We start from the raw sequence: 18,842 nt of genomic DNA, 5'->3' as shown, positions 1-18,842 counted from the left end.
AATAAATTCCCATTGTTTATGCATGATATTTGTTTGAGCAGCCAATAAAACCAAAGCACAACCTATTCAGATAACAAAAGCCTGTAAATGTTTTTTGATGTTTATCTCAGTAGTTCTACATCTAGTATTTGTCTTGGTTGAACACCCAGAAGGAGGTACAGAGTTGTTATAGTTACTGTGTTTTTAACAGCAAAGTATTAGAAAACTATCAAAGGAGGCTAAATGTAAAATACTATACATACATTTTAAAAGATGTCAACCTTATTATTGTTTTCATTAGGAAATTTCAAGCAATTAGAAAAATATGAAGAACAATGTAACATTCAAACAATGTGGCAGACCAAACATCATTTTTTAAAAATCCTCAATATAGGACAAATGAAAATGCAGGATAAACTGTATAAACCATCTCTTTAACTATGTAGATGAGCTTGCAATAGATGAAGGAAATCTTCAGAGGCCAAAATAATGAAAAAAGTGAATCCAGTGAAACAGCCAGGAGCTTTGGATTTTAACAGACTAAAGAAAGCAATAGGTGTGAACATATGGGAAGTCAAACTGTTGACTTGCTCAAACACTGGAACCCTGAAAAGTGATCTAGCCAATGAAAGAAGGTTAGTAAAGAAATGTATCCTTCTCGTATTTGCTTTAGGTACAGGTGGAAAAGCCACTTTTGAGAATTCTTTACCACAAGCTGGCCCTCACACACGTCTGGAGCTAGAATTTGTTACTCGCATGTCCTAAAGAGCCCCAAGAGACATGGAAAGGAAATACTGTACAATACCATTTATAAAAAATTCAAAACTAACCCTGAAACAGAAAAAGGACACTGGGCAAAAAACAAATATGAATAAGGTATGGACTTCGGTAACCATACTGTATTAATATTGGTTCATTAATTGTGACAAATGTACTATATAAGCATACCTCTGAGATATTACAGGTTCTGTTCAGACCAACTCAATAAAACAAATGTTGCAAGAAAGTCACACAAATTTTGGTGGATTTCCCAGGGCCTATAAAAGTTATGTTCATACTACATTGTAGTCTGTTAAGTGTGTAAAATAGTATTATGCCTAAAAAAATGTACATATCTTAAAAGGTCCTAGATTGTAAGCTCTTATAGCAGTCACATATATTCAGGAGGTATAAGTGTTAATTCTAAATTCTGAGATCCTGGGCTGTTTGTATATGGCCTGGTCTTTCCCAGAAACTTTGGGTATTTATGCAACACCTGCAACTCAGAGCTCTGAAGTTAGGAAAGTCAGCAGTACCCCATACAGGAAGTGTTTAAAAAGTTGAAAAAGTGATCAGACATCAAATACAGATATGAATAAAACTGATCTGGATAGGACTAAGGTGTATCAGAAGACTGGGTAAAGGATGATATCATCCATATTTAAAAACTTCAACTTCTGTGTGAGACTAATGGGAGAGATGTTTACTTGGTATAAAATTTCTATTTTGGGTAGCACACTACCTAATTTAACTTGTATGATCAGTGCAGTTAAACACAGTAAGTACGTGGAATCTTGAATAGGGTGTGAGATTTTGTTGGTTTGTCCAAGTTAGTGTGATGCCCCAATATATCCCAGAGTGATTTGGGCAGTGAATAAAGAAATATTTGCAAAGTCCCCTTAGGGGAATGGTGAGAAAGGAGGAAATATTCAGCTTTCCCATTTGGACAATTTTTGATATTCTCACAAGCAGTGAGGACAACCAAATCAATAAGCCAAGTCCTCGATCTTGGGGTTCACCCCTATGAAACTTATTCCTGCAAAGGATAGGCTAAGCCTTCCTGTATTCCAGAGCAACAAGAAGGAAAAATCTGATAGGATAGTATTGTAGCCCATAACAAACTATGGGATCTGTCCTGTAACTATTTGTTGACGAGTGCTTTGAAAACTATTGCTTTTTTCTTTCTTTGCTTTGTATATATGTTATATTATATAATAAATAAAAGTTTTTAAAAGAAATACCCCAAAAAGGAATAGGCTAAGCCTACTTAAAATTAGGCCTAAGAGTCACCCCCAGAAAACCTCTTCTGTTGTTCAGATGTGGCCTCTCTAAGCCAACTCAGCAGGTGAACTCACTGCCCTCCCTCCTACATGGGACATGATTCCCAGGGGTATAAATCTCCCTGGCAACATGAGACAGAAATCTCAGGATAAGCCAAGACCCATCATCAAGAGATTAAGAAAGCCTTCTTGACCAAAAAGAAATGAGACAAAATAAAGTTTCAGTGGTTGAGAGATTTCAAACAGAGTCAAAAGGTTATCCTGAAGGTTACTCTTAGTTTTTGGTGTACTGGACTAGCTAGAGGGAAGTACCTAAAACTGTTGAGTTGTGTTCCAGTAGCCTAGATTCTTGAAGACTACTGTATAAAGATATAATGTTTACAATGTGACTGTGTGATTGTGAAAATCTGGTGTCTGTTGCTCCTTAATAGAGGGGACAAAGGGTAAAATAAATTGGGCAGATGGAAACACTAATGGTCAATGAGAGAGAGGGGTAAGATCTATGGGATGTATGAGTTTTTGCTTTTTTCTTTTTGTTTCTTTTTCCGGAGTAATGCAAATGTAAAAAATGATCATGGTGATGAATACACAACTATATGCTAATATTGTGAACCATTAATTGTACACCACGTATAGAATGTATGTATGTAAAGGTTTCTCAATTAAAAAACGAGTGAAAAAAATGTGACAGAGACACAAAATGAGCGCATGCTATTGGAAAAAATGGTGCTGATAAACTTGCTCTATGCTACAAACCTTCAATTTATAAAAAAAAAAAAATACAGAATCTGCAAAGTGCAATAAAGCAAAGCACAATAAAATGAAAGCCTATACTAACGTAAGATGTTAATAAAGCAAAGCACAATAAAATAAAAGCCTGTACTAACGTAAGATGTTAATAAAAGGGGAAACTGAGTGCAAGGTACATAGCACATGGCATATGGACATAAAAATGGGCCAACAGAACAAAATAAAGGAATCTTAGAAATAGAGGTACACATGCTTAATTACTGACAGAATGGATGAACTAAGTGCTGTGATGAAAACTGGTTATCTATATAAGAAAAAAACTGAAATCGATTCCTAATTTCATGCCATACACAAAAATCACTTCCAGAAGGCTTAGTGACTTAAATCCAAAAGGGCTAAATCTAAAATTACAAGAGTATGCAGGAGAGTATCTATGACTTTGGGCTATGGCACACTGAAATTTACTGAACTACAGCTATTAGAATCAACAGTGAATACACTCACAAACATAATAAATTTATTAAAAAACAAAATGCAGAGGAGTCTGATTTCATTTACTTAAAGTTCAAAAATGGTAAACTAAATATATCACTTAAGGATAAACACATATGGTAAAAAAAAATTTTTTTTTAAAAAGGGGAAAGGGTAAGGAAACTTCTAAAACAAAATTCAGGGTAATGGTTACATACTGAGGGAAGGAGCAGAATGGGATTATATAAGTGCATGTATAATGTAGTGGGTATTAATAATGTCATACTTACTTAGTCCGAAAATTGAGTATATGGGTGTGTGTTTAAAGAATTACATATGTGTATTTATTATTATATTCTACATAGTCATTTTATATATATGAAATATCTGCTACTGCTGGTTTGAAATATATAAATGAAATACTATGTTTAAAAAATGAAGAATGTAACAAACAGCTGTGAACCCACAAGTTTTGTCAAATAACATGTTGCTTTTTTTGTTTCAGAATATATATTTTTTTCTTCCTTCCTCTTTTTAAAAGAAAGAAAGGAAATATTACAAATTTGAGTTGGTACCTGGCATATCTTCCTCCTCCCACTCCTCTCCTGCTACATCATGGAATACAATTCATTTTCTTTTTACTTTTTTTTTTCTTAACAATTTTCCATTAGATGTGATAATACCAAACTTTCTTCAAAATAGAGATATAAACATCAGTGTATACACTGTATACACTAATGCACATACCTGCCAGGAATATACAATAGTTTCAATTTCTACACATCCTTATTTATAACTGGTACTATCAGACTTTCCTTTTTGCCCATTTGATGGGTGTAAAATGGTATCCCATTGTTTTACTTTAATTTCCTAGATTATTAATGAAATTGAGCAACTTTCTATGAGTTTATTAGTCATTTAGTCTCCTAAAACTGCTTTTTGAAACACTATTAATTTGTTTGTTGGATTTTTTTTTGTTATTTATTTAGAAATTCTTTAAGTATTAATTTTTTTGTCATTTGTAAGCATTGTGAATATCCCAGTCTGTGGTTTGTTGCTTCACATATGGAATATATGAATAAAGTTTTTAATTTTACTTGTATTCAAACCAATTTGTCTTTTCCCCTATATTTTGAACTTTTTGTGTGTTAATATATTTCTCTTTGGCTGTGGTCACAGATATTCCCTACACTTTTGGTTTTGTTTGAAGTTTCAAGTTTTTTATTTCACATTTAGTTAAACATGCCTGTAATTTATTTTGTGTATCTATATGGATATCCAACTGTCCAAGCACTAATTTGTAACTCTCACCTCCATCACATATCAGGTTTCTATATATGTGTGGGTACAGTGTGGGACACTACTTTGTTCAACTGGCCTGCTGATCTCTGTGCCAATATCACTTTGTCTAAATAATGTAGTTGTCCTAGTTTGCTAGCTGCCAGAATGCAATATACCAAAAACAGAATGGCTTTTAAAAAGGGGAATTTAATAAGTTGCTAGTGTACAGTTCTAAGGCTGAGAAAATGTCCCAATTAAAAGAAGTCTATAGAAATGTCCAATCTAAGGCATCCAGGGAAAGGTACCTTGGTTCAAGAAGGCTATGAAGTTCAGGGTTTCTCTCTCAAGTGGAAGGGCACATGGCAAACACAGTCAGAGTTTCTCTCTCATCTGGAAAGTCACATGGTGAACACGGTCCGGGTTCCTCTCTCACCTGGAAGGGCACATGGCGAACATGGCATCATCTGCTAGCTTCTTCTCTGGGCTTCTTGTTTCATGAAGCTCCCCAGGAGGCATTTTCTTTCTTCATCTCCAAAGGTCACTGGCTGGTGGACTCTGCTTCTCGTGGCTAAATCGTTCTGCTTTGCTCTCTCTGAATCTCTTTCATTCTCCAAAGACTTCAGAAACTAATCAAGACCCACCCAAATGGGTGGAGACATGCCTCCAGCTAATCCAGCTTAACAAGCACTCTTGATTAAATCACATCCCAGGGAGATGATCTAATTACAATTTCAAACATGCAATACTGAATAGGGAGGGATTAGAAGAAATGGCTGCCTTTACAAAATGGGATTAGGATTGAAACATGGCTTTTCTAGGGTACATTCATCCTTTCAAACCAGCACAGTACTTTTACTGTATGTCAAGATTTCTGATAAAGTCAGGCACTACTACAACTACATCACAGTATGCTGGCTATTCTAATAGGGCTGTGCTCTGCAATACACATTTTACAATCTACTTCTCAAGTTCCATACAAAACCAACCTAAACCAAACAAAATATCAACAGGATTTTCATCAAAAGTTACATTAAATTTTTAGATTTGGGGAGAACTACAAGCCTAATCATACAGTCTTCTCATCCATGAGTACGTGTATAGTCTCTAAGTCCATTTATTTAGTGGATAGCATTGTCTTATTACTGACTTAAATGGTAATTTTCTAAAGTTCCATCATTAAGTATAATCTGTGCTGAAGTATTAATATCTTTAATGAATTCTAAAAAATTCTCATAGTATATTTTTCAAAGTTGCCTCTCTCCCATTATCTCAATTCTCCCTGTCTTGTACTGGCGTGGTTTTGTGTTGGACCTTCTCCTTATATCTTCCGTATCTCTTAACCTCTCTCTTATTTTCTATCTCTTTATGTCTCTATGATACTTTCTCAAATAATCTGTTCATATTTAACTTCTCGATCATTAATCTTCTCTTCAGCTATCCTGATTTTTTAATTCTACTCACTGAGATTTTAACTGCTATAATTTTCACATTAGTTCTATTTAGGTCTTTCATATCTGCTTGTTCTTTTTTTTTTTTTTTTTTAGTAAACTTGCTTTTTTCTGCTTTCAATTCCTTAGTTTATTGTTTTAGTCACTTTAAGCCTACTTATTTTATAGTCTATCCAGTGAACCTAAAATTCTTGGAGAACTAACCTGTTTGTCACATCTGCTGATTCTTGCTCATGATCAACTCTTTCCTCATTTGACTGGTAATTTGGGATCATAAGCTTATCTTGAATGAGGCTTATCCATGGGTCTCCTATGTGGCCTGAGGTGAAGGAATGTCCACCAACTAGTCAAAGGACATATTATTAGGTCTGATTTTCATGTAGCATATGAGTCTGCAAACTCAGGGAGGCTCAGACTCATGTTTAAAAATTCGCAATTTATACTCTTTCCTCCCTACTTGCCACAGCTCAGGTTTTAATACATACATAAGTTACCAGTCATCTTTCTGGAGCAATGAGTAGATCCAAGTACCACTCAGTACTAATACCCTGCCTTTAACAGACAAATTCAAAGGCTCTTCACTCTTTTCAGATGAGTGATAAAAACCAAGCCACGAGATGACTAAATGATAGTACTACCATTTGGGGGTGGCCAGAGTGACAGCTCACAGGCTGATTTTTAGTTCCTCCTTATCTGACTCCTGGCAATTCTCTTACTTTTTTATGAAACCAGCTATACATGGTGGGATGGGAGGTAGGTCAATGTTTGTTACATGCTGTCCAGCACTTTTAGGTATTTATAGTGACTACATTTTTAGGTTACCTGGTCCACCATACTGCCAAAACCAGAAAACTTACTGTCAAGTTTTTTAAAAGCAGAATACAAAAAAAGTATATGAATTTAAAAATGGAAAAGGCAACCACTACAGAGAGGAATCCAGAAACCCAGAAGAAATATGCTAAAAGGCTTTTCTTTCTGAATGTATCTGTCTTTCCCAACTAATTTTTAAATTAGAAATTGAGGAAAAATTAATTTAATAGTCCATATTTATAATTTACAGCTAAAGATTAATCACTGCATATAATGAACATTAGCCATCAAAATCCAGGTCTTGAACTGAGAGGTGAACACAGGTCAGTCTCCAAGTTGCAGCTCATCTCAGAACCTGGGGAAGTCATGACTTCTACAGGTTCTTTCTCAAGAATTGCACCAGTCTCTTCGCTTCTCCCTCTCACCCACTGGCAACTCTCACAGAACCCTTCAAGGTTTACAGTCAACAAGTTATTATTGTTCCCACCAGATCTCACTGAAACAGGAAATGTATGCCAAGAATTTAGATAAGAACATTATTAAACAGTACCTATGTCCAGCATTTTACTTTGTTTCCCCCTGCCCCCCTCACCTATAAACCTTTCTCCTTATCCCAGATATCAGCATCTAACCTCAAGGGTAAAGCCTTAAACTTGCAAAAGACTATGGACAGCAGAAAAAGTTGTTGGTTTCCAAATGTTTTAAATCATGCAACCCCCATCAGTAATTATTGAGACTGAATCCACAATACACTTCTGAAGTACATAAATACAGTACTGTAATATATTCTAAAACATGCAAAAGGAAACAAAAAAGAACAAAGTAACAATTAAATATAACTGGGCATTTAAACATTACTTAGCCATTACTGAGGATTACTTTTCACATGGAAACTTTTCAAATAACTCAGTCTAAGAGAATATTAGTGTTAGACTTACTTAACAGTACAAGAATCTTCAGTTGATGTTTATTATATATATTACAACAGAGAATTTAGATGTTTATTTATGTTTCCTCTTTTTACTTCCTTATTACCCAAGCCATCTATCACTTTCTATGTGAGCTTTTAATCCTTTATCCTAAATGAAGCCTCTCTTTCTAGATCTTTCTCCTTTTAAAAGTAACAATACTTCATTCAAGTTAATGATATATTAACTCCCTGTTCTTTATTTAATCAATAATGTTACAATATCAACATAACTGCTAACCATATAAAACAAGCAAATCTTCCTAACTTTAGCAAGGAAGACAACAGTTTCACAATGAAAATTTGACAAATTTAAAACAGAAAAACATTTTTGCTAGTTTTTAACATATTTTTTAACATTAACAGTATATATATCTGATACTATTAAAATTTTTTAAATATTTAGTTCAAATTAGACTGTAGCAGAAGTCTCAGTAATAAATGGGGTAATCAGGAGTTAAACTATAACCCTGTGCCATACATGGGAAAAGGTTTGATTAGGTATAAAAGGATGCATAAGGCCCCCAAATGTGTCTGTTTATTTCTCTCTCTATCTCTGTTACGTGGAAACAGTGTCCTCCGGTTACCACTCTGCTTACCACTACAGATATGATTTTAGTTATTAGTACATACTAGTGGTTACTTAGTCTAGATCTTACATTCAAAATGTAAGAAGAATGGACTATACACCCAAGTATTATTTACATATGGTTCTAATGAGATACATGAAGATAAATGTATCATTTTATAAAATTAAATAATATGCCTTTTTTACACTAATGAAAATAAGGCTATAATTAGTTTGTTGACCTTTCTAAGGCCATCAGGTGTGAATCCATGACGTAAACACTGAGAGTACATTCTAAAATAATATTATTTTGAATCGACAAACAGATTCTCTAGTATCAAATGTTGCAAGGCCAATATCTACTTTGCTAAGGACTGATGCTATTTTAACTCTTACCAGGTATACCAGTTTAAAATTGTTGTGCACCCCAAAAAAGCCATGTTCTTTAATACTGACTCAGTATTATTGGGTTGGATCTTTTTGATTAAGTTGTTTCCATGGAGATATGACCCATCTAGTTGTGGTGGCTCCTTTCTGATTAGGTGTTTTCCATGGAGATGTATCTCCACCCATTCAAGGTAAGTCGCTTATTGGAATCCTTTAAGAGGGAAGCATTTTGGTAAAAGCTTCAGAGCCGACACAGACAGAGACATTTGGAAATATAGGAAAAAACCTCCAGGGAAGCCATGTGAAATGAGAAGCCAGGAGAGAAAGCTAGCAGGCGTCATCATGTGCCAGCTGACAGAGAAACCCCTAATTCATTGGCCCTTTCTTGAGTCAAGATAGCTTTCTCTGGATGCCTTGGTTTGGAATTTTTATGGCTCAAGAGCTGTAAACTTGAAACTTAATAAACTCCCTTTATAAAAGCCAACACATTTCTGGTATATTGCATTTCCAGCAGCATTAACAGATTAAAGCATCAGGGCACTTTAATTTCACCTGAACGTATATTGATGATAAAAAGGGTGATGAAATTGGTCTTTACACTGTGAAACAGGTACATTCTAGCCTAAATCTATTCAGGAAATCAAAGACAAAAACAGAACCAAAATTTCCAGAACTCTGAGGGGATTATTTTCTTTCTGAGTAAAAAAATCATACAGCACTTATCTATGTCTTCTTAGAGCTTTACGCATATTAATTCAAGAATTCTTAATTTTTGGTACAGTGAAGACCACCCTACACCCAACTACAGCTTATAAATCTGGTGAAGCCTATGGACCTCAGAATAAGGTTTTTTAATGCATAAAATACATGAGATTGTGAAGGAAACAAATCATATTGAAATTTAATAATATATAATGCCCTTTTAAATATATTGAATAAAAAGATCTAGAAGAAGGTCTAATAACTACCATAATTTCAGGGTAATGAGGAGCATGAACAATACTCTGAGTTATTTGCAACAAATGTATGTGATATAAAAACATTTGTTATTTCCACTAGTGACAAATCAGTTACTGTGAATGTTATTATGAAGGAAATCATAAATTTCAGTTAGAGATTAATGAAAATAAAGATTTTTCCCATCCAAGTTTCAAACTTTCTCATTTCTATTCATTGACAGCTTGGGGGTAAAAGTTGGATGAACAGCTTATTTAACCCTAATAAAAATTCTGAAAGGTAGTTGTTATATATATCCCACTTTTATAGATGAGGACACTGAGTTATAACATGGTTAAATTTAAATACTGTGCTACTACAAAATAAGTGAAATTAAGTGCATATGCTTCCACAATACCATACTAGGAGGACACTTACCTTGATAGGGGGTTTCCGAGTGATGTGGGAGACAAGGAAGTTCATGGCAATGTCCTCACAGTTGATGTATTCATCCACCATATCTCGGATGGCCTGGGGCATCACGTAAGAATACAGGTAGGCATAATACTGCAGGAGAAGAAAAAAGAATCACATACCCTACTTAAAGGCCATAGCTCTCTGGCTTTCAGCCAAAATATGGACGGCTCTAGATACTGTTTGGAAATATTTGGGGAGGCACTACTGGCATTTAGGGAGTAGAAGCTGGGATGGTAAACATTCTGAAGTGCAGATCCCCTCTGCAGATACTCTACAATGAAGAATTATTCCATTCAGCTTGTCATTATTATTCCCTTTGACAAATAGAACTTCCTTTAGTCTCCTTTGTGCCTCAGCCATTTTGCAATCAATATAAAGATTTCTCAAATTAAGTCAGATATTGGTTGAGTTGAGAAAGATTCCATCTCTGACAATGGCAATAAAGGATAAGTGAGAGGAAAATGCAAAGTCATCTTCCCAAACCTCAATAAATCACAATACCAAAAAAACATCCACTCCCTGAGTGGCTTGCTTTGGGATTCTGGAATCTGATCATCACTTCTTACCACCTCTACACTATTCGATGCTCCATGCCACCATCATATTTTCTCTGGATTATTAATATAATCTTCTGAATGGTCTCTCCGCTGCTACAACTTCTTTCATACAATCTATTCTTAGTGCAGGAAAATGATTAAGTTAAAAACAGAAGTCCAATAGAATATGTCACTTCTTTATTCTAACCCCTCCAAAAGCTTCATGCCTGATAATGAACAACAATTGCTAAATTTTCAGGAATTCTGTGAGCTGGTTATTAAACATAGCTATTTAAAATTTTTACTATATAAACTTAAAATTGAATGTTATATTAAAAACATAAAGGTGATGCCATCAAAATGGCAATGTAAGACATCCCCTCAAAAAGTGTCCCCTCGGAATTGTTTAATAAAAGGACAAATTGCACTTGCATGGAACTCTAAGAGGAAAATAAGAGTCTGGAGAAGAATTCTTCAAATGCTGACTCAAAGAAAAAGAAAAGTAGTCTACAAGTTCCGGTAAGATATACTCTTTCCAAACACACCTGTCCAAACTCTACCACCTTACTTGATGCCGTGCAGCCTGAAACGCACACAAAGGCAATGCAGGCCAGATCCCTCCAACCATGGATGCAGACTATACAGCCACTCATAGCAGTAAATAAGAGCCCCATGCAGATCTGTCCAGAGGAACCCAGTTTTACAGAGATTCAGGGTGGGACAAAAGTCACTGAAGAGTGCTGCACAGAAAAGGGTACCCAGGGAGAAAAAAAAAAAAAAAAAGAAACAGAGAGAAAGCCCATAACAGAACTATTTTGGCAAGAGGTGCACACACTCAATCCAGTCTCTGTTCACTGAACCATCTAAGACTAAGATAGACTTTTTTGGATTGACCCAATTTTGGCTCCCTGGGGTGGGATGCCCTAATGGGAAAGAAACTGGACGCAGAAAAGCCTTACAGAAGAAAAAAGGAGTAGGGTGGGTTGGGGGACAGAAATGCCGTAAGACAAGACAGGTCCCAGAACTGAAAAGTGTAAGAAAAAGAGAACACTATATAAACTTACGATTAACTGTCATATTAAACACAAAGGAAAAACAAAAAGGAGACTTCTGTGAAGATGGCAGAATGGATTTCCAGAAAGATGGAAGAGTATGGTAGACTGGAAACACCCATCCTCTGTAAAAGAAGATAGAGAAGACGGAAAAAATGACCAAGTCTGCAGTCCTGAGGAATGAGTGATCCAAGAGGGTCTCCAGTGCTTCACAGGGAGAAGAGAGGTAGGAAGACTGGGATGAAGAGAGCAGGGTGGGTCTGATCAGCTGTGACCCCCACTGGGGGCAGGCAGCATTGCATGGGGAACTGCGGATCAGAGGGAGGGGACCATGCCTTTGCTCCAGCCTTCCACATTTGCTGGCTGGGAAAACCTCCCTGAATGGTCCCACAACCAGCAACATCCATGGGGAGCCTGGAGGTGAGCCTAGCAATCCACCGGGGAAAGCCCCGGCCCAAGGCACTGGGAGCAGTCACCCAGCTAGGCAGCAAGAACAGGGGATCCACTGAGTAAAAGGTGCTGCAAGTAAACTGCTCCCCCACCATGCACACTGGGGAAGGACACACTCCCCACACCATGCACAGCATCTTCTCAGTTAGCAGATGCAGTGAGAGAGAGTCAGGCTGAGGGAAGAATGTGCCTCAGGGGAAAACCTGCTGGGAAGAAGCAGTTAGTGCAGTCTGGCAAATTCACTATCAGCCTAGGATGGTTGTTTGGTTTGTTATTTTAATATATAAATGTTAGTTATATTTATATTTTACATGTATTGTTATACCTTTATTTTTATTGATTTTTAATTTTTTGTTTCTTCATTTCCATTTTATTTTCCTTCTGTGGGCACCAGTCTGATTCCATTCCCAATATACCTTGGGGTATCTCCTTCTGACTTTGGACCTTACTACTGCTGAGGTATGTGCTTTTTTAAAAAAAAAAAAAAAAAAAGTATTTAATTATTAATTTTTTTTTTCAAGTGCATGGGCCAGGAATAGAGCCCGGGTTTCCCACGTGGCAGGCAGGCTTTTCTGTCACTGAAATAATATGCAATTCTGCCTAGCTTTTAACAGACCCTCAAGTAGAAGTGAACACCCTACATGAGATCCCAGGCCTTGGTTTGGCAGAGAATTACTGACAAATCAAAAGCAAAAGGGAACCATCAGTGTAAAAATAAGTAAATAAAATACATTAGACAAGTGAAGGAAAACCAACTGCAAAATAACCTTATTAATATAATCAAATGCCTAGAACACAACAGAAGATCACAAAGGATATCAAAATCAAAGCAAAAATGGGTGAGTCAAACGACCCAATTAAAACATTAGAGGGGACACAGAATACAGAACGACTACTAAAGGATATTTATAAAGAAATACAGAATATCGAGGGAGGGGCCAAGATGGCGGCTTAGCAAAGTGCGCGTTTTAGTTCATCCTCCAGAACAATTACTAAATAACCAGAAATAGTACAGAACAGCTCCCAGAGCCACGATAGTGACCATACACACAGCGTACCCCAGTCTGGACGAGCTGGACTGGCTGCGAGTCTCTGGAACCCAGGGAGAGCCTTCCAAAGTTAAAGGAGCCACAACATCTGTTGCTGGTGGGACCCGCAGACAGACAAGCGCCACATACGGGGGAGGATAAGAAAAACAGAGCCCAGAGACTTCACAGGAAAGTCTTTCAACCTGCTGGGTCTCACCCTCAGGGAAAACTGATGCAGGTGACTCCTTCCCCCTGATAGGAGGCCAGTTTAGTACGGGAAAACCCACCTGGAGTCTGTAATACCTATGTAGACCCTCCTAAGGGTGGGAAGGGAAAAGGCACCTTACAAGCAGGACAAGAAACAAGAAAACAAGAACTGAAAAATTACCCTCTGTTAAACAAAACTTAAGCTAGAGGCCCAGAAAAAGCTGAACTGAAGGTCACAACAGTCAGACAACAAACTCATCTAGCAAGAAAACCCTACGTAAGAGAAGTGAAAGCAATCTCCAGAATAAACTAATTAAGGTAATTAAATGTCTAGACGCCAGCAAAAAATAACAAATCACACCAAGAAAACTGAAAATATGGCCCAGTCAAAGGAACAAACCAACAGTTCAAATGAGATACAGGAGCTGAGACAACTAATTCTGAATATATGAACAGAAATGGCAAACCTCATCAAAAACCAAATCAGTGAATTGAGGGAGGACATGAAGAAGGCACGGAATGAACAAAAAGAAGAAATGGAAAGCCTGGAAAAACAAATCACAGAACTTATGGGAATGATAGATACAGTAGAAGAGATGTAAAAACAATGGAAACCTACAATGGTAGATTTCAAGAGACAGAGGTTAGAATCAGTGAACTGGAGGATGGAACATCTGAAATCCAAAAAGAAACAGAAACTATAGGGAAAAGAATGGAAAAATATGAGCAGGGACTCAGGGAATTGAATGATAATATGAAGCGCACAAATATACGTGTTGTGGGTGTCCCGGAAGGAGAAGAGAAGGGAAAAGGAGGAGAAAAACTAATGGAAGAAATTATTACTGAAAATTTCCCAACTCTTATGAAAGACCTAAAATTACAAATCCAAGAAGTGCAGCGCACCCCAAAGAGAATAGATCCAAATAGACATTCTCCAAGACACTTACTAGTCAGAATGTCAGAGGTCAAAGAGAAAGAGAGGATCTTGAAAGCAGCAAGAGAAAAGCAATCCATCACATACAAGGGAAGCCCAATAAGACTATGTGTAGATTTCTCAGCAGAAACCATGGAGGCGAAAAGACAGTGGGATGATATATTTAAATTACTAAAAGAGAAAAACTGCCAACCAAGAATCCTATACCCAGCAAAACTGTCCTTCAAAAATGAGGGTGAAATTAAAACATTTTCAGACAAAAAATCACTGAGAGAATTTGTGATCAAGAGACCAGCTCTGCAAGAAATACTCAAGGGAGCACTAGAGACAGATACGAAGACAGAAGAGAGAGGTGTGGAGAAGAGTGTAGAAAGAAGGGAAATTTAGATATGACATATAAAATACAAAAGGCAAAATGGTAGAGGAAAGTACTAACCAAACAATAATAACACTAAATGTTAATGGACTGGACTCCCCAATCAAAAGACATAGACTGGCAGAATGAATTAAAAAACAGGACCCTTCTATATGCTGTCTACAGAAAACACATCTTAGACCCAAAGATAAACATAGGTTGAAAGTGAAAGGTTGGGAAAAGATATTTCATGCAAATAACAACCAGAAAAGAGCAGGAGCATCTATACTAATATCCAACAAATTAGACTTCAAATGTAAAACAGTTAAAAGAGACAAAGAAGGATACTATCTACTAATAAAAGGAACAATTCAACAAGAAGACATAACAATCATAAATATTTATGCACCGAACCAGAATGCCCCAAAATACGTGAGACAAACACTGCAAATATTGAAAAGGGAAATAGACACATCTACCATAATAGTTGGAGACTTCAATTCCCCACTCTCATCAATGGACAGAACATCTAGACAGAGGCTCAATAAAGAAACAGAGAATTTGAATATTACAATAAATGAGCTAGACTTAACAGACATTTACAGGACATTACACCCCACAACAGTACGATACACCTTTTTCTCAAGTGCTCATGGATCATTCTCAAAGACAGACCATATGCTGGGTCACAAAGCAAGTCTCAACAAATTTAAAAAGATTGAAATCATACACAACACTTTCTCAGATCATAAAGGAATGAAGTTGGAATCAATAATAGGCAGAGTGCCAGAAAATTCACAAATACGTGAAGGCTCAACAACACACTCTTAAACAACCAGTGGGTCAAGGAAGAAATTACAAGAGAAATCAGTAAATACCTCGAGGTGAATGAAAATGAAAACACAACATACCAAAACTTATGGGACACAGCAAAGGCAGTGCTAAGAGGGAAATTTATTGCCCTAAATGCCTATATCAAAAAAGAAGAGAGGGCAAAAATTCGGGAATTAACTGTCCACTTGGAAGAACTGGAGAAAGAATGGCAAACTAACCCCAAAGCAAGCAAAAGGAAAGAAATAACAAAGATCAGAGCAGAAATAAATGAAATTGAGAACATGAAAACAATAGAGAAAATCAATAAGACCAGAAGTTGGTTCTATGAGAAAATCAATAAGATTGATGGGCCCTTAGCAAGACTGACAAAAAGAAGAGAGAGGATGCAAATAAATAAGATCAGAAATGGAAGAGGAGACATAACCACTGACCTCACAGAAATAAAGGAGGTAATAACCGGATACTATGAACAACGTTATGCTAATAAATACAACAATGTAGATGAAATGGACAAGTTCCTAGAAAAGCATTGTTCTAGTTTGCTAGCTGCCGGAATGTAATATACCAGAAACGGAAAGGCTTTTAAAAGGGGTGATTTAATGAGTTCCTAGTTTACAGTTCTAAGACTGAGAAAATGTCCCAATTGCAACAAGTCTATAGTAATGTCCAATCAAAGGCACCCAGGGAAAGATATCTTGGTTCAAGAAGGCCGATGAAGTTCAGGGTTTCTCTCTCAAGTGAGATGGCACATGGCAAACACAGTCAGGGCTTCTCTCTCAGCTGGAAGGGCACATGGCAAATATGGCGTCATCTGCTAGCTTTCTCTCCTGGCTTCCTATTTCATGAAGCTCCCCAGGAGGCGTTTTCCTTCTTCCTCTCCAAAGGTCACTGGCTGGTGGACTCTCTGCTTCGTGGTGCTGCAGCATTCTCTGCGCTCTCTGAGTCTCTCATTCTCCAAAATGTTTCCTCTTTTATAGGACTTCAGAAACTAATCAAGACCCACTCAAATGGGTGGAGACATGTCATCCCCTAATCCAGTTTAACAACCATTCTTAACTAAATCACATCAGCCAGGGAGATGATTTCATTACAGTTTCAAACATACAGTACTGAATAGAGATTATTCTACCTTTACGAAATGGGATTTATATTAAAACATGGCTTTCGTAGGGGGCATATATCCTTTCAAACCAGCACAGGCATGAACAACCAACTTTGACTCAAGAAGAAATAGATGACTTCAACAAACGAATCACAAGTAAAGAAATTGAATCAGTCATTCAAAAGCTTCCCAAAAAGAAAAGTCCAGGACCAGAGGGCTTCACATGTGAATTCTACCAAATGTTCCAGAAAGAATTAATGCCAACCCTGCTCAAACTCTTCAAAAAAATTGAAGTGGAGGGAAAGCTACCTAATTCATTCTATTAGCCAACATCGCCCTCATACCAAAACCAGACAAAGATATTACAAAAAAAAAAAAAAACTACAGACCAATCTAATGAATATAGATGCAAAAATCCGCAACAAAAATTCTAGCAAATCGAATCCAGCAACACGTTAAAAGAATTATACATCATGACCAGGTAGGATTCATCCCAGGTATGCAAGGATGGTTCAACATAAGAAAATCAATTAATGTAATACACCATATCAACAAATCAAAGCAGAAAAATCACATGATCATCTCAATTGATGCAGAGAAGGCATTTGACAAGATTCAACATCCTTTCCTGTTGAAAACACTTCAAAGGATAGGAATACAAGGGAACTTCCTTAAAATGATAGAGGGAATATATGAAAAACCCACAGCTAATATCATCCTCAATGGGGAAAAACTGAAAACTTTCCCCCTAAGATCAGGAACAAGACAAGGACATCCACTATCACCACTGTTATTCAACATCGTGTTGGAAGTTCTAGCCAGAGCAATTAGGCAAGAAAAAGAAATACAAGGCATCAAAATTGGAAAGGAAGAAGTAAAACTATCACTGTTTGCATACAATATGATACTATACATCGAAAACCCTGAAAAACCCACAGCAAAACTACTAGAGCTAATAAACAAGTACAGCAAAGTGGCAGGTTACAAGATCAACATTCAAAAATCTGTAGTGTTTCTATACACTAGTAATGAACAAGCTGAGGGGGAAATCAAGAAACAAATTCCACTTACAATTGCAACTAAAAGAATAAAACACTTAGGAATAAATTTAACTAAAGAGACAAAAGACCTATACAAAGACAACTACAAGAAACTGTTAAAAGAAATCACAGAAGACCTAAATAGATGGAAGGGCATACCGTGTTCATGGATTGGAAGACTAAATATAGTTAAGATGTCAATTCTACCTAAATTGATTTACAGATTCAACGCAATACCAATCAAAATCCCAACAACTTACTTTTCAGAAATAGAAAAACCAATAAGCAAATTTATCTGGAAGGGCAGGGTGCCCCGAATTGCTAATAGTATCTTGAGGAAAAAAAACAAAGCTGGAGGTCTCAAGCTGCCGGACTTTAAGGCATATTATGAAGCCACAGTGGTCAAAACAGCATGGTACTGGCATAAAGATAGATATATCGAACAATGGAATTGAATAGAGTGTTCAGATATAGACCCTCTCACCTATGGACATTTGATCTTTGATAAGGCAGTCAAGCCAACTCATTTGGGACAGAACAGTCTCTTCAATAAATGGTGCCTAGAGAACTGGATATCTATATGCAAAAGAATGAAAGACGACCCATATCTCACACCCTATACAAAAGTTAACTCAAAATGGATCAAAGATCTAAACATTAGGTCTAAGACCATAAAACAGTTTGAGGAAAATGTAGGGAGATATCTTATGAATCTTATAATTGGAGGCGGTTTTATGGACCTTACACCTAAAGCAAGATCACTAAAGAAAGAAAGAAAGAAATGGGAGCTCCTCAAAATTAAACACTTTTGTGCATCAAAGAACTTCATCAAGAAAGTAAAAAGACAACCTACACAATGGGAGACTATTTGGAAACGACATATCAGATAAAGTTCTAGGATCCAGAATTTATAAAGAGATTGTTCAACTCAACAACAAAAAGACAGCCAATCCAATTACAAAATGGGAAAAAGACTTGAACAGACACTTCTCAGAAGAGGAAATACAAATGGCCAAAAGGCACACGAAGAGATGCTCAATGTCCCTGGCCATTAGAGAAATGCAAATCAAAACCACAATGAGATATCATCTCACACCCACCAGAATGGCCATTATCAACAAAACAGAAAATGACAAGTGCTGGAGAGGATGTGGAGAAAGAGGCACACTTATTCACTGTTGGTGGGAATGT

At 36.7% G+C, this 18,842-nt stretch overlaps 1 protein-coding gene across 13 annotated transcripts in view; it reads right to left on the bottom strand.

Moving 5' to 3' along the window:
• Positions 1–18,842, bottom strand: part of EXTL3 (exostosin like glycosyltransferase 3) — a 279,381-nt gene that overhangs the window by 13,609 nt on the left and 246,930 nt on the right. For all 13 annotated transcript variants that reach the window (XM_077152899.1, XM_077152900.1, XM_077152904.1 and 10 more), the window contains one exon: positions 10,075–10,203. In XM_077152899.1, the coding sequence (XP_077009014.1) occupies positions 10,075–10,203 (129 nt within the window). The remainder of the gene's footprint in view (positions 1–10,074; positions 10,204–18,842) is intronic.

Source organism: Tamandua tetradactyla, chromosome 3, assembly GCF_023851605.1.
Source record: "Tamandua tetradactyla isolate mTamTet1 chromosome 3, mTamTet1.pri, whole genome shotgun sequence".
Taxonomy (NCBI): domain Eukaryota; kingdom Metazoa; phylum Chordata; class Mammalia; order Pilosa; family Myrmecophagidae; genus Tamandua; species Tamandua tetradactyla.
This window is presented reverse-complemented; position numbering and strand designations above follow the sequence as displayed.